At 37.6% G+C, this 27,114-nt stretch overlaps 1 protein-coding gene across 3 annotated transcripts in view; it reads right to left on the minus strand.

Annotated features, from left to right (window-relative positions):
• Window positions 1–27,114, minus strand: part of Nkain2 (sodium/potassium transporting ATPase interacting 2) — a 1,169,480-nt gene that overhangs the window by 645,022 nt on the left and 497,344 nt on the right. For all 3 annotated transcript variants that reach the window (XM_021173756.3, XM_085842724.1, XM_085842725.1), the window contains exon 2: window positions 9,383–9,520. In XM_021173756.3, the coding sequence (XP_021029415.1) occupies window positions 9,383–9,520 (138 nt within the window). The remainder of the gene's footprint in view (window positions 1–9,382; window positions 9,521–27,114) is intronic.

A 27,114-nucleotide genomic window follows, 5' to 3' on the forward strand; every position in this document is an offset into this window, starting at 1 on the left:
TGTTTGAGTCCCTGCCTTCTAAATAGTTGTCTTTTATATCTATAGTCCTGTATTGCTAAAAATCTTGGATCAGAGACCCTGTAATGTAATGGGCAATATCAATGGAGAAATGCCTAACAAGTCCAAGTGCCAAGAATAAACATCTGAGTGCTTGGGTCTAAAGAAGGAGCAGAGGTGGAAAGAATGTGAAACCAAAGACTGGGGAGAGATTGTGAAATGATGTCTGTTGTACATGACATGTTCATTTCACTAATGAAATTACCACCACTGTGGTTTTCTGTGCAAGATTTGAATGGAATCAAGTCAGAAGAAACCCTAGCACACATTGGGCAAAGAAAATAGTTTGGTACCACATAGAGAATGAAATTGTAAAGACACATTCCAGATGAACCAAGAGTCAGCTAAAATAATTTAACAATAAAAAGATAAGACACAGAAATATATCAATATTTAACTCCTTTATATCATTTCATTATATCCTGTGGATAGCAACAGTTTTGATGATAATGATGATCATAATGATAGTCATGATGATGCATATGAGTTTATAATTGCTGTCCATATATTATCTCACTCTCAATCGCACTTAGACTTTGATCTTTTCAGTGCAGAATCCACGGAGCCTGGAAGGCAGAATGTTATTTAGCAATGTGTGCACAATAAGGGACTAAATTGGCACATGTGTGTATGCATAAGTGTATGACACTTGAGACCTGGGCAAGACCTTAATATTCATAAAATGTGTGCAACCAGTGAGTTCTATCCTCAGACATATGAGGGCTTTTTAAAAATCAGAATAGAATAATACAAGGCTTAACACTTGTTATGAAAATCTTGGTGAGTCAAAAATGCAGCCCTAATATTACTGTGTCCTTATGTATCTGTGGTTTCACTTCCACTCATTTACACTACTTATAGTTATAATAATCCAAAAATATTAAGTAGAAAATTCTAAAAATCAACAAATCATGAGGTTTAAAAGACATATCTTCCTGAGTAGCAAGATGAATGACATGTCATTTTATTCTATCTCTCCTAGAGTATGAGTCATCCCTTTGTCACTTGCAGTATCAGATTGAATGATGACTTCTGGTAACACTTGTGTTTAAGTAACCCCCATTCTTTTTAAATAAAAACAGACATTCTGGCAATTTTGATACAACAAAGCTTCATGTGCTCCCCTCAAAAGAAAGATGTTTCTCTTCATCAACTTAATGGGTAAAAATCTTTCATAGTACATTTACTAGAGTGTCTGCTAGTATCCTTGCATGTGTCCTGCTACATACAGGTAGGAAATAAGGGTACCTATCATAGCAACTAAAGTATAATTGATTTGACCCAAGAACAAACCAGTACACAAAAAATATCCCCCTAAAATACAAAAACAAAAACAAAACAAAACAAAAACAAAAACAGAACAAAACATGGCCATTTTCAGCATTGAATCATGAGGTAGAATCTTCTTAGTCATCTCCTTGATATCAATACTTTCAGAGACCTTCATGATTCATAATGAATAACACAGACATGTTATTATACAGTTATTCACTGGAGGTTAGTAGCAGATTGTTCACCTCTATTCCAGATTCTTAAAATTTATCAAACTACTGCAGTACATAGTACATATATGAAGGTTTAATTATGGTTCCTTACATGGGGTTTCTGACAGAAAATATGGACCCCTTCTCTCCTTTAAGCAATTGTCCATAAATAGCACATTCTTAACAGCACTTTATGTAAGTACTGAGTATCATTATGTTTAGCTAATGTTCTATTAAAAAGTACTATAGACTTAGATTATAGAGTATGGGTTAACTGGAGGTCCGTTAACTCTGATAGGACATACTGTCAAACAGTCATGTTTTGAATGATGCCAGGAAACAAGGAGGCATATATGACTCTTCCCGCCCAAACAACCAATGCACACCCCCAAATCAAAGCAACACACCTCTACACAGGTAGTTAGTGAGCTACAAAACACTACTATGTTTGTTTTCTACAAAGCCATGTTTGTTTTCTACCAGCCAATAAACCATTGCTCCATGAAGATAGAGCCTGAGTATTTGCTGCAGTTAATTCTGAGTTGTAGATTTTACTCAAACTTTTTGGTATAATTACAAGATTATCTGGCTTTCAAGATTACAACTTGTAAGATTATCTAGCTCCAAGACATACCTAACATTACAATGTATATAGAGTTACTGGAGATTTACTAGTAAAATATATTAAGATTTCTGGCATACACTAACTAAATTTAAAGGACGAAATGAGATACTCTTATAAGTTTAGTGCAAATAATGCATCAAATATATTAATAAAAATGCTTTTAGAAGCCATAAAAATGGTTCAGCGGATGAAACCAGTCTCTAAGACTGAGGACCTGAGTTTAGTCCCCAGTCAAGTGGATCTTAAGAGTCCCATAAAAGAATACTGAACACTGCCATTGCTTTTGCTAGCACACTAAGAATCTATGGTAAGACCTTATTGCTGAAGAAAACACATGCTTTAGTCACAGGACTTGGGATCAAGCTGACGTTAACCTTGAATCTTCTTTTTACTCTTATGGGGTAGTTTTCATAGTGTTGGACGGTGATAATTAGGCTGCAGAGGAAGAAAAGCCATTGACACACTTAATAGCTGTGAATGCTACAAGCTATGTGGCAGCCAAGCCAGGCAAGATTTAGACATCTGTGCCATACCAGGAGTGTGCTATGATGGAAGCCAGCTATGATCTGATTTTATTTAAGGTCTTCAACACAAACCATTTCTTTCTTTTTTTTTAATTTTTAAAAATTAATTAATTTTCTTTTTACACTCCATATTTTATCCCTCCCCACCCTCTGTCCACCCTCTGACTGTTTCACATCCCATACCTCGTCCCCAACCCCTGTCTCTGTGGATGTTTCCACCCCCAACCCACCTGACCTCTAAACTCCCTGGGGCCTCCAGTCTCTTGAGGGTTACATGCATCATCTCTGACTGAGCACAGACCCAGCAGTCCTCTGCTGTACATGTGTTCGGGACCTCATATTAAGCTGGTGTATGCTGCCTGCTTGGTGGTCCAGTGTTTGAGTGATCTTGAGGGTCCAGATTAATTGAGACAGCTGGTCCTCCTACACAGTCACCCTCCTCCTCAGCTTCTTTCAGCCTTTCCCTAATTCAACCACAAGGGTCAGCAGCTTCTGTCCATCGATTGGGTACAAATATCTGCATCTGACTCTGGGTTTTTCAGAGTTTGGTCATGCTAGGTCCATGTTTGTGAGTACTCCCTAGCCTCAGTAATAGTGTCAGGCCTTGGGATATCCCACTGAGCTGGATCCCTCTTTGTGCCTGTCTGTGGACCTTCTTTTCCTCAAGCTCCTCTCCATTTCCATCCCTGTAATTATTTCAGACAGGAACAATAATTGGTCAGAGATGTGACTGTGAGATTGCCATCCTCTCCCTCATTTGTTACCCTGTCTTCCTCCTGGAGGTGGGCTCTGTAAGTTCCCTCTCTCTACTGTCAGGCATTTCATCTAATGTCCCTCCTTTTGATTCCTGAGATTATCTTACTTCCCAGGTCTCTGGTGCATTCTGGAGAGTTCCCACAACCTCCTATCTCCAGGAGGTTCCTGTTGACATTCGTTCTGCTGGTCCTCAGGGCTTCCGTCCTTTTCCCTCACCCAATACCAGATCAGATTCACCTATTCCCCCTCCACTCTCCCACCCTCTCCATGTTCCCTCCCAGGTACCTTCCTCCTTCGCCCCTTGTGATTGCTTTCTACTCTTTCCCAAGTGGGACTGAAGCATCCTTACTTGGGCACTTCTGCTTGACCTTTTTGAGTTCTGTGGACCATATCGTGGGTAGTCTGTACTTTTTTATGGCTAATATTCACTTACAAGTGAGTACATACTGTACATATCATTTTAGGTCCTAGTTTCCTTGCTCAGGATGATATTTTCTAGTTCCATCCATTTGCCTGCAAAACGCAGAATGTCCTCATTCTTAATAGCTGAGTAGTATTCCATTGTGGAAATTAACCACATTTTCTGTATCCATCTTTCTGTCCTGGGACATCTAGATGATTTCCATCTTCTGGCTATCACAAATAAGTTTGTATGAACATAGTAGAACACATTCCCCTGTGGCACGGTGGGCCATCTTTTGGGTATACTCCCAAGAGTGGTATTGCTGGGCTTTCAGGTAGATCTATTTCCAATTTTCTCAGGAACCTCCAGATTGATTTCCAGAGTGGTTGTACCAGTTTGCAATCCCACCAGCAATGGAGGAGTGTTCCTCTTTCTCCACATCCTCTCCAACTTGTGTTGTCACCTGAGGTTTTGATCTTAGCCATTCTGATTGGTGTAAGGTGGAATCTCAGGGTCGTTTTGATCTGCATTTCTCTGATCATTAAGGACTCTGAACATTTCTTTAGGTGCTTCTTAGCCATTCGAGATTCCTCTGTTGTGAATTCCCAGTTTAGTTCTATACCCCATTTTTAAAAAACAAAAAATTGTGTGTGTGTGTGTGATTGACTTCTTGAGTTCTTTATATATTTTAGATATTTGCCCTCTATCAGATATTGTATTAGTGAAGGGTTTTTTTTTTTGCCCCAATATGTAGGTGGTCAATTTGTCTTAGTGACTATGTCCTTTGCCTTACAGAAGCTTTCAAGTTTCATGAGGTCCAATTTATCAATTCTTGATCTTAGAGCATGAGCCACTGGAGTTCTGTTTATGAAATTTCCCCCTGTGCCAATGAGTTCAAGGGTCTTTCCCACTTCCATCTTATATTAACTGTTAACTGAGCCAAGAGCTGTGGCTAGGGAGGTCATGGGCACTAGGAAAGAACAGTTATGCTGCTAAATATGCATAATATCATTTTGTCCTCTAACTATCTAGCTTTATACTCAGAGACTACCGAAGATCTTAATTTTCATCAGAGAAGCATCTTTTGCAGTGGTTAGTAATTAATATGGAGGCAAAAGTGGAACAATTGAACAACTCTACATTGGACATGTATGTTACAAGCTTTCTTTTCAAATCAAAAGTAGAAGGAATATCTCTCAATAAATACAATGAAAATTATTTAACACATATTTAAAATAAACCGAATTAATGAGAAATGAGAAAGCGAAAAACAAATTATGACTCAAGTTTATCTATATTATAATGTTGGTGGACATTTTAGGTCTCTATTAGGTATCGTATAATGATGGCATATGCCTGTAATGCTAACTCTTAGATTGAGATAGAATAATCAATCATAAAGCTGAGAGTTGCATTGTCTTTAGACTATAAGACACAATATATACCTACATGCATGAAAAAATAGCACCAACAAGCATACAAAATTCCAAACATAGAATATAGAAAGAGAAGCTGGGCAGTGTTGGTGCACACCTTTAATCCCAGCACTTGGGAGGCAGAGGCAGTCAGATTTCTGAGTTCGACGCCAGGCTGGTCTACAGAGTGAATTCCAGGACAGCCAGGGCTACAAAGAGAAATCCTGTCATAAAAACAACAAAAACAAAACAAAACAACAAACATAACCAAAACAAACAAACAAAAAACCCATAGAATATACTAAGAGATTTGAAGAGGATAAAAAAATAGTTTTAGTTTACTCTAAACCTAATTTTATGAGCTGCTTTAAAAAGTTATAAAAATTATGTTTTACTTTAAAAATAGTTTATAGCAACACTTAGATAGATTTTTAAAACCTCATTTTAAAAAACAATGATTTTTAAATAAGTATTTAAGTTTTTAAAATGTAATAATTATGAGTAACACATGCTAAAATTCTTAGTCACTAATGTGAGTGTTTCACATTAGCACTGAAGTGCATATTTCTTTGAGAATAAACTACATTAACAATGTTGCATTAGTATATTTATTTAGCACTACAGGCCAAACTCATTAAACATGTATTTTCTGTCCTTCTCCTAGGCCTATGGGAGAAAATACTTATTTTCACAATGGCTTCATATTATTATTTATATTGTTAACTTGATTCTTTTTCAAGATGTTTTACCACTAATCTATACTGATTGTTTGGAACACAGGAAGCACACATTTTCAATGTTTTGGCTATTTTTTTAATTAGGTATTTTCCTGGATTACATTTCCAATGCTATCCCAAAAGTCCCCCATACCTACCCCCCCCAACTCCCCTACCCACCCACTCCTCCTTTTTGGCCCTGGCATTCCCCTGTTCTGGGGCATATAAAGTTTGCATGTCCAATGGGCCTCTCTTTCCAGTGATGGCCGACTAGGCCATCTTTTGATACATATGCAGCAAGAGACAAGAGCTCCGGGGTACTGGTTAGTTCATATTGTTGTTCCACCTATAGGGTTGCAGTTCCCTTTAGCTCCTTGGGTACTTTCTCTAGCTCCTCCATTGGGGGCCCTGTGATCCAGCCAATAGCTGACTGTGAGCATCCACTTCTGTGTTTGCTAGGCCCCAGCATAGTCTCACAAGAGTCAGCTATAGCTGGGTTCTTTCAGCAAAATCTTGCTAGTGTATGCAATGGTGTCAGCATTTGGAAGATGAATGTGGGATAGACCCCTGGATATGGCAATCACTAGATGGTCCATCATTTCGTCACAACTCAAAATTTTGTCTCTGCAACTCCTCCCATGGGTGTTTTGTTCCCATTTCTAAGAAGGGGCTAAGTGTCCACACTTCGGTCTTCGTTCTTCTTTAGTTTCATGCGTTTAGCAAATTGTATCTTATATCTTGGGTATCTTAAGTTTCTGGGCTAATATCCACTTATCAGTGAGTACATATTGTGTGAGTTCCTTTGTGATTGGGTTACCTCACATAGGATGATGCCCTCCAGTTCCATCCATTTACCTAGGAATTTCATAAATTCATTCTTTTTAATAGCTGAGTAGTACTCCATTGTGTAAATGTACAACATTTTCTGTATCCATTCCTCTGTTGAGGGGCATCTGGGTTCTTTCCAGCTTCTGGCTACTATAAATAAATCTGCTATGAACATAGTGGAGCATGTGTCCTTCTTACCGGTTGGGACATCTTCTGGATATATGCCCAGGAGAGGTATTGCGGGATCCTCCAGTAGTACTATGTCCAATTTTCTGAGGAACGTCCAGACTGATTTCCAGAGTGGTTGTACAAGCTTGCAATCCCACCAACAATGGAGGAGTGTTCCTCTTTCTCCACATCCTCGCCAGCATTTGCTGTCACCTGAATTTTTGATCTTAGCCATTCTGACTGGTGTGAGGTGGAATTTCAGGGTTGTTTTGATTTGCATTTCCCTGATGATTAAGGATGTTGAACATTTTTTCAGGTGCTTCTCTGCCATTCAGTATTCCTCAGGTGAGAATTCTTTGTTCAGCTCTGAGCCCCATTTTTAATGGGGTTATTTGATTTTCTGGAGTCCACCTTCTTGAGTTCTTTATATATATTGGATATTAGTCCCCTATGCAATTTGGGATAGGTAAAGATCCTTTCCCAATCTGTTGCTGGTCTTTTTGTCTTATTGATGGTGTCTTTTGCCTTGCAGAAGCTTTGCAATTTTTTGAGTTTCCATTTATCGATTCTCGATCTTATAGCACAAGCCATTGCTGTTCTATTCAGGAAATTTTCCCCTGTACCCATATCTTCGAGGCTTTTCCCTACTTTCTCCTCTATAAGTTTCAGTGTCTCTGGTTTTATGTGGAGTTCCTTAATCTACTTAAATTTGAGAACATCGGCACAACAAAGAAAATGGAAAATGTTTTGGCTATTTTTAAGTTTTCTTCTGGAAACCTTTGTTTTGCTAATTTGTCTTTGTAACTGTTTGTTTGTTTTATAAAAGCAAGAAAGTATTGAACACAGAATAATAGCTTCTCAAAATAACCTCAAGAAGTGCACACATTTCTTTAAAGGAGGCAACATCATTACAGGTATTTTGTTGTCACAAAAAAGTGATCATTCAATGAAGGTATACTAGCTGAGTGCATTTTGTTGCTCCTAGAAGCCAATAGATATTAAATACAAATCCCACTGCTAAATGTTAGGTCTATCAGTCATTGGTCACGGAGACACCAGACACAACCAAAAATATACAGGCTATAGTCATTGTTGTTAGTTGTTCACCACAAACTGCCCAAAAGACCATATTTAGGATGATACTATTTACTTTGGCTATAGGACACAAAAATAAACCAAGTGCTCTCTTTACTAGTGAGTGTTCATTGTGCTAGAGAATACAATATTAGCTCTGGAAGAGGAGAATCAACATAGACTTAGCCGATGTGGGCTTGACATGTTGCAATGCTGAATTGGCAGATGGGTTCTGCTAACTGGTACAAGGATGGCATAGTTACATGAGCTTTCTCAATGAATATGAGTCACACTACACATGAGTTGATACATTCCTAATTTTGTAAGCCTGGTCAAATGCTACTGCCTAGGCCATTCATAGATACTAGGAGGAATACTACTAGTATTGTTTTGCTAAAAGTATTTGTTGTTAACATGTTGTTAACATGCCTCCTAATAATTTATGTTTGTTTCCATAGATGGGCAATGCTCCCAGCCTTGGTCAGAGAAGCTTATGTTTGTGGCATGCAGAAGTTAACTTAGGAATTAAAAATTGAGTAAATAGCTGTGAAGTACTCAGTCCTAAACAGGACATTGATGCTACCTATTCCTAGACCAAGAAACACAAGAGGGAGAAAATGAATGTAAGAGGAGGGGGTTGGGGAAAAGTATTGTAAAACGTGTTTTCTGGGATTGATACAATCACTGAATTCATGAATTCTTGGCTGCTGCAATTATCTGTAGCCTGTCTCTATATGTTTGGGCCCTTCAACAGGGAGACAATGAAAGCAATGGAGGATTCCTATAGCAAGTGAAACACTTGAATTTCATTTTTATGTGAAGTAAGTTTAACTTGAATTGGAATGCAAAATATATCCTCTGAGTTAAAATGAGAATTACAGGAAACACAGAGGCAATGTTCCAGAATAGTCTTGCTTCCAACTAATTCAATTATCCTCCCTAAAGTGCACTGAAATTTTTGCATCAATAGTATATTTGTTTGCAGTGACTTTACGCTATGCCTATTTAAATTTTGAAATAAAATTATTTAAATTGAGAAAAAAATTTTACTCTATTTTCTTAATTCAGAGGACACAACTTGATAATTTAGAATCATAGGATCATGGTTCTGTTTGTGATTATAGGAAAACATTTGCCCAATGTTCAATTAATGAATATACAACATGGCTATAATCATTATCAAGCTTAACTACTACTGATATAGTCTGAAACTATGAAAATGATCACATGATTATGCTATCCTTAAAATGGATTTATACTTAGTTTGTAGGACTTATGTAGCTTGTACATCTTTCTCCAGTTCATTAAAATAAATGCAGGAAGGATACTTACTCCTGTTACGTAACGAGGTCTATATTGAATAGTTCCAAACAACCCAAGGATGACGATGATTATATGTACAAAATTTGCCAGGATAGGTGCCCACTGATATCCAAGGAAATCAAATATTTGCCTCTCTAGCACACAAACCTAAAATAGAAAAAGAGGACAGGATAGGTCAGCAGAAATGAGAGACACCACACAGTCAAGTTGAAAGAATCACTGTGCCATTATAAATAGCAAGTACAATTCTGCTATTGGATGTGGTATTTTTAACAGTGAGAATGGCATGTTCCTGTATATTGCATAGAAACAGCATTTGTGTATTCACAGAGAGTCACTAGCTTTTCAGGGGTGATTCTAGGGAAACACTAAGGACTGTTTATAAGATGTCATCTGCACAGTCAGAAACATTTATATTGTTATGTACGACATTAAAGACCTGAAGTCATCAAGCAAAAGTATTCAAGTCCTCATGCAGGGTTTGTTGGGCTCTCTTCAAATGTCACACTGTGAGTTGGGGATTGATACAGAGGAAAAATATGAAAGTTAGTGAGCTACTAGAATTCTGTATGAGGATCCACAACCAAACAATCCAAATGACCCCTTTTTTCCTCCTAGTGTCTGACCCTTTACTGAAATGTGAACTTCAGCAGATGGAAATGGCCCTTCCAGTCGTAACACTGTACAAATCAGTTCTCATTATGCAGGCAATGTAAAAGAAAGGTCAGAAAGAAAATATCAATGCTAAATAGAAAACAAAATTCGATCGTCAGCATGAACTTGGTGGAGAGCCGCAAGGTCCCCAGAGGACTCTCCACACTGTAGCCTAGCACTCCCGAGAACTTGAGATCACGGTGAGTAGAACTCAATTTCAGTTCCAACAAACCCAGAGGGTCTTGTGCTAGCAGGAAAAGGAAGAAAGGACACCTGCCCGACCAGCAGCTGGGGTTCATTCTGGTTGGCGCCACTCCTGCTCCATCTTGGGTACAATCTCAGGTGAGCGCCCTAAGGTTCCCAGAGGACTCTCCACACTGCTGGCACCCTAGAACACCAGGGATCTTGAGATCACTGGAGAGTGGAACACAACATTAGTTCCAAAAACACAGAGGGTCTTGTTCTAGCAGCAACAAGATCAAAGGACAAAGGCAGGCCATAGCACAACCAGCATCTTGGGATCACTGAGACCAGTCTACACAGGAGAGCATGGGGGCAGCAGAAGCAATGGAGCTTCTTGGACAGGGTCCCTTTGGGCTTTCATCCTCAGCCATGAGACAGAGCTTAGACCCAGAACCCTGGACACCTTCCCTGCCAGAGGAGAGTTGGCCTCCAGGGAGGGCTCTGAAAACAGGAGTTATGAGGTGGATCTGAGCTCCAGACTTCTGTGCACCTTCCCTGCAAGAGGAGAGCTTGTCTGCGGAGAGTGTTCTGACCATTGGGACACAGGAGAGAGGTGATGTCCCAGGAGTGCTGACAGAGGCTAAAGAGTCACAGGAGAAACAAGCTCCAGCCAAAGATAGCTAGAACATCTAACACCAGAGATTACCAGATGGTGATAGGTAAACAAAAGAATCTTCTTAACAGAAACCAAGACCACTGGGCATCATCAGAACCCAGTACACCCACCACAGCGAGTCCTGGATACCACAAAACACCTGAAAAGCAAGATTGGGATTTAAAATCATATCTCATAATGCTGGTAATGGATTTTAAGAAGGGCATTAATAACTCACTTAAAGAAATACAGGAGAACACTGCTAAACAGGTAGAAGCCCTTAAAGAGGAAGCACAAAACTCACTCAAGGAATTACAGGAAAACACTGCTAAACAGGTAGAAGACCTTAAAGAGGAAACACAAAAATCCCTGAAAGAATTGCAGGAAAACACAACAAAACAGGTGATAGAATTGAATAAAACCATTTAAGATCTAAAAATGGAAGTAGAAACAATGAAGAAAACCCAAAGGGAGACAACTCTGGAGATAGATACCCTAGGAAAGAAATCAGGAACCATAGATGCAAGCATCAGCAACAGAATACAAGAGATGGAAGAGAGAATCTCAGGTACAGAAGATTCCATAGAGAACACGAGGACAACAAGCAACAAAAATATAAAATGCAAAAATATCCTAAACCAAAACATCCAGGAAATTCAGGACAAAATTAGAAGACCAAACCCAGGGATAATAGGTATAGATGAGAATGAAGATTTTCAACATAAAGGGCCAGTAAATATCTTCAAAAAAATATAGAAGAAAACGCCCCTAACATAAAGAGATGCCCATGAACATACAAGAAGCATACAGAACTTCAAATAGATTGGACCAGAAAAATATTCCTCCCTACATATAATAATCAGAACAACAAATGCACTAAATAAAGATAGAATATTAAAAGTAGTAAGCGGGGGGCTGGTGAGATGGCTCAGTGGGTAAGAGCACCCGACTGCTATTCCGAAGGACAAGAGTTCAAATCCCAGCAACCACATGGTGGCTCACAACCATCCGTAACGAGGTCTGGCGCCCTCTTCTGGAGTGTCTGAAGACAGCTGCAGTGTACTTATATATAATAAATAAATAAATCTAAAAAAAAAAAAAAAAAGTAGTAAGCGATAAAGGTCAAGTAACATGTAAAAGCAGACCTATTAGAATTACACCAGATTTCTCATCAGAGACTATGAAAGCCAGAAAATCCTGGACAGATGTTATACAGACCATAAGAGAACACAAATGCCAGCCCAGGCTATTATACCCAGCCAAACTCTCAATTATGATAGATGGAGAAACCAAAGTATTCCATGACAAAACCAAATCCACACAATATCTTTCCACGAATCTAGCCATTCAGAGGATAATGATGGGAAAACACCAACACAAGGACAAAAACTACGCCTTAGAAAATACAAGAAAGTAGTCCTTCAACAAACCTAAAAGAAGACAGCTGCAAGAACAGCTAACAACAAAAATAATTGGAAGTAACAATTACTTATCCATTATATCTCTTAATATCAATGGACTCAATTCCCAAATAAAAAGACATAGACTAACGGACTGGCTACATGAACAGGATCCAACTTTTTGCTGATTTCAGGAAACCCATCTAAGGGAAAAAGACAGACACTACCTCAGGGTAAAAGAATGGAAAACAATTTTCCAAGCAAATGGTCTGAAGAAACAAGCTGGAGTTGCCATTCTAATATTGAATAAAATCGACTTCCAATCTACAGATTCAATGCAATCCCCATCAAAATTCCAACTCAATTCTTCACCAGGCTAGAAAGGGAAATCTGCAAATTCATTTGGAATAACAAAAACCCTAGGATAGCAAAAACTTTTCTCAATGATAAAAGAATCTATGGTGGAATCACCATGCTGAACTCAAGCTGTACTACAGAGCAATTGTGATAAAAACTGCATGGTACAGGTATAGCGACAGACAAGTAGATCAATAGTATAGAATTGAAGACCCAGTAATGAACCCACATACCTATGATTACTTGATCTTTTTCAAAGGAACTAAAACCATCCAGTGGAAAAAACTGACACCATTTTCAACAAATGGTGCTGGCACAATTGGCTGTTATCATGTAGAAGATTTCTAATTGATCCATTCTTATCTCCTTGTACTATTTGTCAAGTCTATTTGAATCAAGGAACTCCACATAAAACCAGAGTCACTGAAACTTACAGATGAGAAAGTGGGGAAAAGCCTGGAAGATATGGCCATCGAGGAAAAAATCCTGAACAGAACAGCAATGGCTTGTGCTGTAAGATGGATAATTGACAAATGGGACCTCATAAAATTGCAAAGCTTGTGTCAGGCAAAAGACACTGTCAATACAACAAAAATGACCACCAACAGATTGGGAAAGGGTCTTACAAATCCTAAATCAGTTAGGGGATTAATATCTAATATATATAAAGAACCCAAGAAGATGGATTCCAGAAAATCAAATAACCCTATTAAAAATGGGGTAGAGCCAGGCATTGGTGGTGCACACCTTTAATTCCAGCATTTGGGAGGCAGAGGCAGGCTGATTTCTGAGTTCGAGGCCAGCCTGGTCTACAAAGTGAATTCCAGGACAGCCAGGGCTACACAGAGAAACCCTGTCTCAAAAAAAAAAAAAATGGGGTAGAGAGCTGAACAAAAAATTCTCAACTGAGGAATACCGAATGGCTGAGAAGCACCTGAAAAAATGTTCAACATCCTTAATCATCAGAGAAATGCAAATCAAAACAACCCTGAGATTCCACCTCATACCAATCAGAATGGCTTACTTCAAAAATTCAGGTGACAGTAGATGTTGGTGATGATGTGGAGAAAGTGGGACACTCCTCTATTGTTGGTGGGATGGGAAGTTGGTACAACCACTTTTGAAATCAGTCTGGCAGTTCCTCAGGAAATTGAACATAGTATTACCGGTAGATACTGCTATTCCTCTCTTGGTCATATACCCAAAATATGTTACAACTTATAAAAAGAACACATGCTCCACTATGTTCATAGCAGCCTTATTTATAATAGCCAGAAGCTGGAAAGAACCTAGATGTCCCTCAACAGAGGAAAGGATACAGAAAGTGTGGTACATTTACACAATGGAGTACTACTCAGCAATTAAAAACAATGAATTTATGAAATTCTTAGGCAAATGGATCCATCTGGAAGATATCATTGTGAGTGAAGTAACTCAATCACAAAAAAACAGACATGGTATGCACTCACTGACAATTGGGTATTAACCCAGAAACTTAGAATATCCAAGATATAACTTGCAAAACATATGAAACTCAAGAAGAAGGAAGAGCAAAGTGTGAACAGTTCATTCCTTCTTAGAATACGGAACAAAATACTCATGGAAGGAGTTACAGTTACAAAGTTAAGAGCTAAGATGGAAGGAAAGACCATCCAGAGACTACCCCACCTGGCGATCCATCCCATATACAACCTCCAACCCAGGCACTATTCCATATGCCAGAAAAATTTTGCTGACAGGACCCTGATATAACTCTCTCTTGTGAGTCTATGCCAATCGCTGGCAAATACAGAAGTGTATGCTCACAGTCATCTATTGGATGGAACACAAGGCCCCTAATGAAGAAGCTAGAGAAAGTACCCAAGGAGCTAAAGTGGTCTGCATCCCTATAGGAGGAACAACAATATGAACTAACCAGTACCACCAGAGCTGTGTCTCTAGTTGCATATGTAGCAGAAGATGGCCTAGTCGGCCATCAATGGGAGGAGAGGCCCTTGGTATTGTGAAGATCATATGCCCCAGTACAGGGGAATGACAGGGCAGGAATTGGGAGAGAGTGGGTTGGGGAGCAGGGTGGAGGGAGAGTATAGGGGGGCTTTGGGATAGCATTTGAAGTGTAAATGAAGAAAATATATAATAAAAAATAAAAAAGAAATATGCTCATTTACTTATGCTTTGTTAGCTGTGTTTTGATTAAAAAAAGAAAAGAGAAAAGCAAACAAAAATCAGTCATTTTGTTCTAAACAAGATAATGTTTGTCTTATTTTTAAATAAGTTTGCAATTAAAACATAAAAATTTTAAGCAATGAAAAGATTAAAATAAAGACAAGCAAATGACAGCAAAAAAAAATGTCAGTAGCTCTGAAATTTCATTTTTCACTAGATAGTAAAATATAAACTGCTGGGTAATCCTTCCTTACACCTAACAAAACAAGCAGCCTGTTGGCTTTATTCTTGCATGCCCTCAGATAGACTGATAGTAAGCTTATTGTTTTGAAAAACAAGTCACAAATTATGTCAATAATCCACTCTAGGACTCAGAAAAATTGAGCCATGATTTCAAAGGAAAAGAAGGTTTTAACTGCCCTACCCCTGTTTTACTAATATCATTGTGCTTTAATGAGTGTTGTCTTCAGCAGGAAATACTGTATTTAAGATAAAGTCATTTGGGGCCAGTGTGATGGCTCAGCAGGTCAAGGTGCTTATTATGCAAGACTGATTATTTCAGTTCAATCCATAGAACCCACAATGGAAGCAGAAAACTGCCTCCCATGAATTATCCTCTGACTTCTACACATGTGCAGTGGCTCATGTTTGATACCCATGTATGTGCATAGATATCTACCCTCAATAATGCATATTTTTATTATAGCATGATTACATCATTTCTATTTTCTCCTTCTCACCCCTCCAATCTGCCTCCTGCCATTCCTCTTCTCTGTCTCAAATTAATGAATAGACTCTTTCTTTTTGTTATGAGTGTGTGTGTGTGTGTGTGTGTACATATATTTCTAAATACATACATACAATCTGTTCAGTCCATATAATGTTACTTGTATGCATTTCTTTTTAATTTAAAACTCGTACATATGGCCTTGTTTGAAGGTTATCATTGAGTGGCCATCATTCCCACTTCAGTGTTTTAGCTAAGCATCAGACTTCCTCCTGAGGACTTGAGAGAAGAAATTCCCAAGAGCCATTTGCATAATACCCCCATCTCCTAAAGCAAAGACTGAACCATGAAATGACTGTAATTATCACAAACTCAACCTAAACAGATCATTGCCACTGAAAATTTGTAGGGTTAGAAGTAGAAGGAGAAAAAGAAGGAGAAGAGGAAGAAGAGGCAAGATAAAGGGGAGATGGTGGTGATGGCGATAATGATATGAACTTCATTCCTTTGCATATGTTAAATCTATCATAGCATAATATTCTGATTGGCTAACGATCACAGAAAGTCTGTAGGGCTCGACTGTAACATCTACATAAACATTGAACTAGTGCTAGGAAGCTGAGGCATTCTTTTTGTCATTTTGAGTATTCAGCAAGATAAATGAGATTTATCTGTAACACAGGGCAATGTTGCATGAGCACTGTGTACCTGAATAAATAGTGCCAAGGATTAAGTAGTTCTTTTGACAGAACAACTTCTAACTATGAATATGAAATCTCATTTCTATATTGGGCTTCCTTTGTTTTTGCCTATAAACAAACACCAATGAAAGACAACAGCAAAAACAAAAACAAAACAAACAAACAAAAACCCTGAAGTCTCTGTATTTTGAGCATTACAACTGTGAAAACACAGCAGGGGAAAAGAATTGAGCATATCAATTAAGCAGTAGGAAATTTCTGACAAATGTACCAATTACACAAGAAGATAATAGTGCTATCATTAATTATAAAAACACATAGATAATAGTGTACTTGTTAAGTTTGCAAGGCTAAAATGAAAATTTAACAATCTTTATTAGGTTCATAAGACAGAACTAATAGCTTCTTCCTGGTAAAATTATGAAGACCAAATATCCTTATAAATGATGTCATGTGTGCATGCACACACACACACACACTCACACACACACACACACACACACACACATACACACACATGTCTATCATTTTCCTTATTCTACTGTATGTAAGAAATAACTGTATCACAGGTGCTGTAGTCTAAAGCTATACTGAAGAATGGGAGCCATTCAGTAAGTCTAAGAAGAGCGAAAAATTTTAAACATAGTTCAGTTTTTCCTCAGATTTCCTTCCATCAGCAAGAGTGATAAATATAAGCATAGGGTATTGTTAAAACACTCTTCTGTGTTTTGGAAAATACATACCCCTCCTTAGTCAAATGAAAATTTAAAGACAGAATTCTGATTCTCAGATTTTGTAGATTAAGGATTCTAAGATGCAAAATTTCTGACTTCCTTGAGGTCAGACAGGAGTACTTGAAACCAAGTACCAAGTATAGCGTCTGTATCCCAGGAGCTGGAAGAGTGGAGAGGAGAAAATCCTAGATCCTTGCTAGCCAGCCATCGAGCCAAGCCAGCAAGTCCCAGTTCAAGTAGAAGAGTGATTGAGAAAGGCATCAAACCTAGGCTTTTGGCCTACACACACATGCACACACACACACACACACACACATACCACACTCACAACCAGGCACACTCCGTTAATCATTATGTTGTGTTGTATACTGATGATAGAAACTACGTTGTTTCATTACTTCTTTTCTTTTGGAATAGTACAGAGAACCTTTACCCATAATTTAAGTTTGTGACATTATCTTCTCTTTGGTGAAGGCAAAACTCACAATTTGCTTTTATTGTGTTTATTGCTTCTTTTAATGCATTCTCAGTAGTATTCTGTTTTTACTCACAGAGGCTTTCAAATGCATCTTATGTCCTTCAAACCATCTGATATATAAATGTAATGAACTGACCTTGAAAAGATATAGTACCATTGTTTATACCGCTGTCTTATTTTCACATAAAATATCTAGCACAAAAATATTTTATAACTGTCCTTTTATTATACATAAATTTTCCTTTCTTTTTATCATCTACACAATATAATTGTGTCATTACACAATAACATTAATTGTCATTAACACATTGATCTACAAATCATGCTGCCCTTACTATTGTTACAGATATTTTTAACTTTAACAAATGTAAGGGCTAAACTTTGACCAACAATGTGAGTGATGATTTCAGTCTTCCTCATGCATTTATCATTATATTGTATCTTTGCTATAATCCCTATTTGGATTGGTACATTACTAGCACACTTCCATTTTGTGTTAAAATTCAACAAAAGAACTGAAGAAATATTATTTGGCATTTTTGTGTGTGTGTGTGTTTTAAAAAGTGCCAAAAATGCAATCCTTTCTTTCTTTTACCTCTGACATTATGACAAGGATTTTCCTTGTCTCAAAAAATAAATATGGCATAATTTTCCCTAAATATTTTAACACTTTGGAGAAGCCAAGCAGTTTAATTCTCTTTTCAAAGGCCATCTTTGCAAACATGACAGACTACTTTAGGTTGCCTAGCTTTGCAATAAGATAAAATGCAGATGTCAGAATAGACTTGCAACATGTGGGGATCAAGCCATCTCCATGCTTATTCATGTGAATGGGACTAACAATGTGGTTGTGACTTTTTTTATTATTTCTCCCAGGGAAACAGCACAAGGTTTTCAATATGAGCACATTTTACATTCATAAAGCTACGTTCTTGAACTTTATTAAGGCTTTTCATTTTAATTTAGTTATTTAATTTGCTTTTAAGTTTTGGCACCATCTGTGAATACATAAAACAGACTTATACTAATATGCCTATGGGCCAGACTGACCTCAGAGGATATGTATAGCCTGAGTTTGCATCTTAGTTTCTCATAGTTTTAATCTAGAGCCCAATAAAGTTATAAATCTTTTTGTGTCTTTACAACATGGCTGGGATGCAAAGTTCTTTAGACTGACACAAAATGTCACAATATCTAAAAATCAAAACACCATATGAACAGGGAGATCATTTCTTTGATTTTGCTTGTGATTGACAAAATAAATGTAAATACACATGTCACTTTTCAAACATTATATGAAAAAGACATTATATGTTTCCATCTCAGTATAAAATGTGGTTCACAAAAAGCATGAAGAATATATAATTTAATTATCATCTGCATTGATTATGTAGTACCCACAAACCAATGTAACATGGTTTTCATCTAAAAGAGTTTAGTTACACTTGGGTAACTGTAGATATTTAAATAAATGTGTGTGTGTGTGTATGTGTGTGTGCATGTGTGTGTGTAATGATCATATCCTTGAGAACCAATTTAAATTATCATGAATTTGGCAACAATCAATCATAAATGGCATTTTTATTTAAATTGAACCATCTCTTCTTCTAAATAATTGATGTTCACTAAGAAGAAATTAACCATTACCAATATCATTATCAGAGTCTGAACCAGAGCAAGGAGCTCTAACACCATAGCAAATAGAACTGCCCTGAATTACTTTGATTAGAACAAATATCAAATATTATCAAATAAAGTTCTTGTGAAAATATCATACTTTAAAATTATAAAATGATATTAGAATTCCAACTAATGGTGTGACCATTGCTGTTCCTGTAGTCTCTATAAATCTTATTGTATTTATCAGTAAATTGGAGGACTGTAATGTATTATTTCCTAAAGTCTTCATGAAGATAAATGAAAAGTAATATCTATACAGGCCATGTATTAAATGCATGGCTTGCATTTTAAGATGATTGCTATTATTAACACCTATTTCAACCTGCATAGAAATTCAGATACCAGTATTTTACTAGAAATACAATTCTAGATGTTTTTAAAACTCCTTGTAGGCTTCAGTTAGAAATGATTAAATGTTTCTTATAATTTTGGTCATGAATACAAATTATACTATGGCAGACATCCTTCAAAATTTGAATTCAGTGGAAGGGGTCTTTTGAGGAGTGATTTTTTTCCTCTGGCATATCATCTCGCAAACATATATTCAAAACATGGCAAAAATGAACAAAATCCAGTTACCAAACCTTGTTTTCTCTATTGCCATTTTTAAGACTCTTCAAATGCAGTAAAATGAACATTTATTTCCAAAAAATCCTGTTACATATAGCTAACATCATAAAAAATTAAGGTTTTAAGTTAGATGCTCAGAAGTTCCATGGTGGAAGTAAAGTAAAGAACTGATCTCCACATATGAACCATGTCCCCTATATCATACACATTGCTTCCACAAACACATGTTTGGGGGGGTAAGCATATATGCATAATATAAATAAATAAGTGTAAAGTATTTTAACAAAATGAGAAATAATCCATATTAAAAAGAATTATAAAAACATTAATGATTTCACATGGAAACAAAGAACTCAAACAGAAACAATATTATGTTTATTATAGAATTGATTTTTTTCTGTGTCTTGAAACTCTGACATACTACATTTGTACTAAAGCAGACATGTTTTTCCATAGGAAATTTAGAGGTTTGGTAACAAAGAATTAATCAGGTTACACTTACTTTTGATATTAATTTTATTAAAATATAATTTTTAACCTGGAATCTCATAAAATAGTTGCTATGATAACAAAATCATGTCTTCATTACTACAGCTATTTATTCTGCATAGCAATTTAAACAATTTTATAGTCAACAGCCATGTTATGAAAAGACAAGTTGATGAATAGCTGATGGATATTATACAAGTTAAAAAAATAAAACAGGATCCCCTCCGGTCCACGCCAGCGCTAGGTCAACTTAGTTGCGGAGTCAACAGACACCCCCCCCCCCAAGGTCTCTCCACACAATCTTAGGACCAACAGTGAGAGGAACACAACTTCTGTTCCATTCCAATCGCTTGGGACCTGAGACAGCATTAGGGAAGCAGAAAACCCAACCTGACCAGGGTCACAAGTCTCTTCTGGTCTGCGCCAGCACCTGGTCACCTTCAGTGCTGAGTTGGCGGACACCCCCAAGGTCCCTAGAGGACAGCTTCTGAGGCAGACCCCGTTTTGGGCTCCAGGCATCTGGACACCTGCCCTGCCAGAGGAGAGGTTTCCGCCCTGGCCAGGAGGATTTTGCCTGAGCACCTTGGGGAGTCATCATGGTTCCCAGATCCCTTCAAGACTAGTCTGGGCAGGTGAGAGTGTGGACTACAGAAGCTAACAGCTACTGGGACAGGCCTAAACAACACAGATTCTGGGACAGGCCCAGTTTCAGGCCTTCATCTTGTGCCAGGAGGCAGGTCCGAACGCCAGATATCTGTGCACCTTCCCTACAAGAGGAGAGCTTGTATGCAGAGAGTGCTCTGACCACTGAAACTCAGGAAAGAGCTAGTTTCCCATGTCTGCTGATAGAGGCTAACAGAATCACAAGAGAAACAAGATCTAACCAGAGACAACTATAACAACTAACTCCAGAGATTACCGGATGGCTAAAGGCAAACGTAAGAATAAGAATCTTACTAACAAAAACCAAGACCACTCACCATCATCAGAACCCAGCACTTCCACTTCACCCAGTCCTGGGCACCCTAACACACCCAAAAAGATAGACCCTGATTTAAAAGCATATCTCATGATGATGGTAGAGGACATCAAGAAGGACTTTAATAACTCACTTAAAGAAATACAGGAGAACACTGCTAAAGAGTTATAAGTCGTTAAAGAAAAATGGGAAAACACAACCAAACAGGTAGAAGTCCTTAAAGAAAAACAGTAAAGCACATCCAAACAGGTGATGGAAATGAACAAAACCATACAAGACATAAAAAGGGATGTAGACACAATAAAGAAAACCCAAAGTGAGGCAATGCTGGAGATAAAAACCAGGGGAAAGAAATCTGGAACTATAGATGCGAGCATCAGCAACAGAAAACAAGAGATGGAAGAGAGAATCTCAGGTGCAGAAGATTACATAGAGAGCATCGGCACAACAATCAAAGAAAATGGAAAATGCAAAAAAATCCTAACTCAAAACATCCAGGAAATCCAGGACACAATGAGAAGACCAAACCTACAGATAATAGGAGTAGATGAGAATGAAGATTTTCAAATTAAAGGGCCAGCAAATATCTTCAACAAAATTATAGAAGAAAACTTCCCAAACCTAAAGAAAGAGTTGGCCATGAACAAGAAGCCTACAAAACTCCAAATAGACTGGACCAGAAAAGAAATTCCTCCCGACACATAATAATCAGAACAGCAAATGCACTAAATAAAGATAAAATATTAAGAACGGTAAGGGAGAAAGGTCAAGTAACATATAAAGGCAGGCCTATCAGAATTACACCAAACTTTTCACCAGAGACTTGAAAGCCAGAAGATCCTGGACAGATGTTATACAGACACTAAGAGAACACAAATGCCAACCCAGGCTACTATACACAGCCTAACTTTCAATTACCATAGACGGAAAAACGAAAGTATTCCACAAAAAAACCAAGTTCACACATTATCTTTCCAGGAATCCAGCTCTTCAATGGATAATAACAGAAAAAAACTAATTCAAGGACGGATACCATGCTCTGGAAAAAGCAAGAAAGTAATCTTTTAACAAACCTAAAAGAAGACAGCCACAAGAATAGAATGCCAACTCTAACAACAAAAATAAAAGGAAGCAACAATTACTTCTCCTTAATATCTATTAATATCAATGGACTCAACTCTCCAATAAAAAACATAGACTAACAGACTGGCTACACAAACAGGACGCAACCTTTTGCTGCTTACAGGAAACCTGTCTCAGGGAAAAAGACAGACACTACCTCAGAGTGAAAGGCTGGAAAGCAATTTTCCAAGAAAATGGTGTGAAGAAAGAAGCTGGAGTAGCCATTCTAATATCGAATAAAATCGACTTCCAACCCAAAGTCATCAAAAAAGATAAGGAGGGACACTTCATACTCATCAAAGTTAAAATCCTCCAAGAAGAACTCTCAATTCTGAATATCTATGATCCAAATGCAAGGGCAGCCACATTCATTAAAGAAATTTTAGAAAGCTCAAAGCACACATTGCACCTCACACAATAAGAGTGGGAGACTTCAACACATGACTTTTGTCAATGGACAGATCGTGGAAACATAAACTAAACAGGGACACAGTGAAACTAACAGAAGTTATGAAACACATGGACTTAACAGATATCTACAGAACATTTTATCCTAAAACAAAAGGATATTCCTTCTTATCAGCACCTCATGGTGCCTTCCCCAAAATTGACCATATAATTGGTCACAAAACAGGCCTCAACAGATACAAAAATATTGAAATTGTCCCATGCATCCTATCAGATCACCATGGACTAAGGCTATTCTTCAATAACAACATAAATAATAGAAAGCCAACATTCACATGGAAACTGAATAACACTCTCCTCAATGATACCTTGGTCAAGGAAGGAATAAAGAAAGAAATTAAAGACTTTTTAAACTACATTGAAAATGAAACCACAACATACCCAAACTTATGGGACACAATGAAAGCATTTCTAAGAGGGAAACTCATAGCTCTGAGTGCCTCCAAAAAGAAACTAGAGAGAGCACACACTAGCACCTTGACAAACCACCTAAAAGCTCTAGAACAAAAGGAAGCAAATTCACCTCATCGAAGAGTAGACTGCAGGAAATAATCAAACTCAGGGACAAATTTAACCAAGTAGAAACAAGAAGAACTATTCAAATAATCAACCAAACAGGAGCTGGTTCTTTGAAAAATCAACAAGATAGATAAACCCATAGCCAGAGTCACTAGAGGACACAGGGACAGCATCCTAATTAACAAAATCAGAAATGAAAAGGGAGACATAACAACAGATCCTGAAGAAATCCAAAACATCATCAGAAACTTCTACAAAAGGCTATATTCAACAAAAAACCACAGAAAGACCCAACAAAGGTAGGGAACTTCAGACCAATTTCCCTTATGAATATTGATACAAAAATACTGAATAAAATTCTCACTAACTGAATCCAAGACACATCAAAACAATCATTTATCCTGACCAAGTAGTTTTCATTCCAGGGATGCAGGGATGGTTTAATGTAAGGAAATCCATCAACATAATTCACTATTTAAACAAACTCAAAGACAAAAACCACATGATCATCTCATTAGATGCAGAGAAAAGCATTTGATGAAATCCAACACCCATTCATGATAAAAGACTTGGAAAGATCAGGCATTCGAGACCCATACATAAACATGATAAAAGTAATCTACAGAAACCAGTTGCCAACATCAATGTTGAGAAGCTGGAAGCAATCCCACTAAAATCAGGGAGAAGACAAGCCTGACCACTTTCTCCCCACCTGTTAAACATAGTACTTGGAGTCCTACCCAGAGCAATTCAACAACAAAAGAGGATCAAAGGGATACAAATTGGAAAGGAAGAAGTCAAAAAATCACTTTTGTGCAGATGATATGATAGTATATATAAGTGACCCTAAAAATTCCACGAGAGAACTCCTAAACCTGAAAAACAGCTTCAGTGAAGTAGCTGGATATAAAATTAACTCAAGCAAGTCAATGGCTTTTCTCTACACAAAGGATAAACAGGCTGAGAAAGAAATTAGGGAAACAACACCCTTCAAAATAGTCACAAATAATATAAAATATTTGGGAGTGATCTACCTAAGGAAGTGAAAGATCTGTATGATAAGAACTTCAAGTCTTTGAAGAAAGAAATTAAAGAAGATCTCAGAAGATAGAAAGATCTTCCATGCTCATGGATTGGCAGGATCAACATTGTAAAAATGTCTATCTTGCCAAAAACAATCTACAGATTCAATGCAATCCCCATCAAAATTTCAACTCAATTCTTCAACAAATTAGAAAGGGCAATCTGCAAATCCATCTGGAATAAAAAATACCTAGGATAGCAAAAACTCTTCTCAAGGATAAATGAACCTCTGGTGGAATCACCATGCCCAACCTAAACCTATACTACACATCAATTGTGATAAAAACTGCATGGTACTGATATAGGGACAGACAAGTAGACCAATGGAATAGAATTGAAGACCCAGAAATGAATCCACACACTTACAGTCACTTGATCTTTGACAAGGGAGCTAAAAGCATCTTATGGTGGAAAAAAAGATAGCATTTTCAAAAAATGGTGCTGGCACAACTGGCAGTTATCATGTAGAAGAATGCAAAATGATCTATTCCTATCTCCCTGTACTAAGGTCAAATCTAAGTGGATCAAGGAACTCCACATTAAACCAGGGACAGTGAAACTTATAGAGGAGAAAGTGGGGAAAAGCCTCGAAGATATGGGCACAGGGGAAAAATTCCTGAACAGAATAGCAATGCCTTGTGCTGTAAGATGGAGAATTGACAAATGGGACCTCATAGAATTGCAAAGCTTTTGCAAGGCAAAAGACACCATCAATAAGACAAAAAGGCCACCCACAGATTGGGAAAGGATCTTTACCTATCCTAAATAAGATAAGGGATTAATATCCAATATATAAAAAGAACTTATGAACGTGGTCTCCAGAAAATCAAATAACCCCATTAAAAAATGGGGCTCAGAGCTAAACAAAGAATTCTCACCTGAGGAATACCGAATGGCTGAGAAGCACCTAAAGAAATGTTCAGTATCCTTAATCATCAGGGAAATGCAAATCAAAGCAACCCTGAGATTCCACCTCACCCAGTCACAATGGCTAAGACCAAAAATTCACGTGACAGCAGATGGTGGCGAGTATGTGGAGAAAGAGGAACACTCCTCCATTGTTGGTAGGATTGCAAGCTTGTACAACCACTCTGGAAATCAGTCTGGCAGTTCCTCAGAAAATTGGACATTGTATTACCAGAGGATCCTGCAATACCTCTCCTGGGTATATATCCAGAATATGATCCAACTGGTAAGAAGGACACGTGCTCCACTATGTTCATAGCAACCATATTTATAATAGTCAGAAGCTGGAAAAAACCCAGATGCACCTCAACAGAGGAATGGATACAGAAAATGTGGTACATTTACAGAATGTAGTACTACTCAGCTATTAAAAAGAATGAACTTACGAAATTCTTAGGCAAATGGATGGACCTGGAGGGCATCATCCTGAGTGAGGTAACCCAATCACAAAAGCACTCGCACAATATGTACTCACTGATAAATGGATATTAGCCGAGAAATTTAGAATACCCAATATATAAGATATAATTTGCTAAACTCATGAAACTCAAGAAGAACGAAGACCGAAGTGTGGACACTTTGCCTCTTCTAAGAATTGGGAACAAAACACCCATATAAGGAGTTACAGAGACAAAGTTTGCAGCTGAAAGGAAAGGATGGACCATCTAGAGACTACCATACCCGGGGATCCATCACATAATCAGCCTCCATATGCTGACACCATTGCATACACTAGCAAGATTTTGCTGAAAGGACCCAGATATAGCTGTCTCTTGTGAGCCTATGCCAGGGCCTAGGAAACATAGAAGTGGATGCTCACAGTCAGCTATTGGATGGATCACAGGGCCCCCAATGGAGGAGCTAGAGAAAGTAACCAAGGAGTTATAGGGGTATGAATCCTTATAGGTTGAACAACAATCTGAACTAATCAGTACCCCCCCCCCCAGATCTTGTGCCTCTAGCTGCATATGTATCAGAAGATGGCCTTGTTGGCCATCATTCAAAAGAGTGTCCCATTGTTTTTACAAACTTTATATGCCTCAGTATAGGGAACACCAGGGCCAAGAAGTGGGAGTGGGTGGGTAGGGGAGTGGGGGGGGAGGGTTTGAGGGTCTTTTGGGATAGCATTGGAAATGTAAATGAAGAAAATACCTAATTAAAAAAATAAAACAGGAAAACCTTGTGAAAAGCAACATGTTAATATTGATAGTATGTTAATAAAAGAGCATAAATAAAATATTCCTTCCTATTAACATTAATTTATAAATCATAACATTTCTTTATTCTTGTTCTCTATGTGTACAGCCTCGTGTGTGTATGTGTGTGTGTGTGTGTGTGTGTGTGAGTATAGGGTGAAACTATATATTAGTTATCTTAGTATTTCCTTATCATATTTGATAGTCTGTCCTCTTGTTGGATAGAGCATATGCAAATTCTATTGTCACAATTACTACAATTTATTCAATACTTACAGTAGGTACCATTTTAGAACTTTAATGTTTCTCAGTAAAGCTTATACTAAGATTATGCAAAATATTATCAGATATTATATTTGTTTTACATAAGAGTACACTGACAATCATAAAGATTAACATGTTTAATATCACAGTTATAGGACTAAGAGAAATCCCTGGTTTCTGACACATATACCCTTGTTCTCAGCAACATGACATAGACAACAGAACACACTAGATTTGTATGGTATGTTATTTGCACTTTCTTAGTAGTATTGCACCAAATGTTTTCCTAACTGAATAGGAAAAAATATAAAGGTTCTTTTTTCCTGGGACATATAGAGAACTATCCCCCA

This window comes from Mus caroli, unplaced genomic scaffold, assembly GCF_978045245.1.
Source record: "Mus caroli unplaced genomic scaffold, Mus_caroli_1 scaffold_9, whole genome shotgun sequence".
Lineage (NCBI taxonomy): Eukaryota > Metazoa > Chordata > Mammalia > Rodentia > Muridae > Mus > Mus caroli.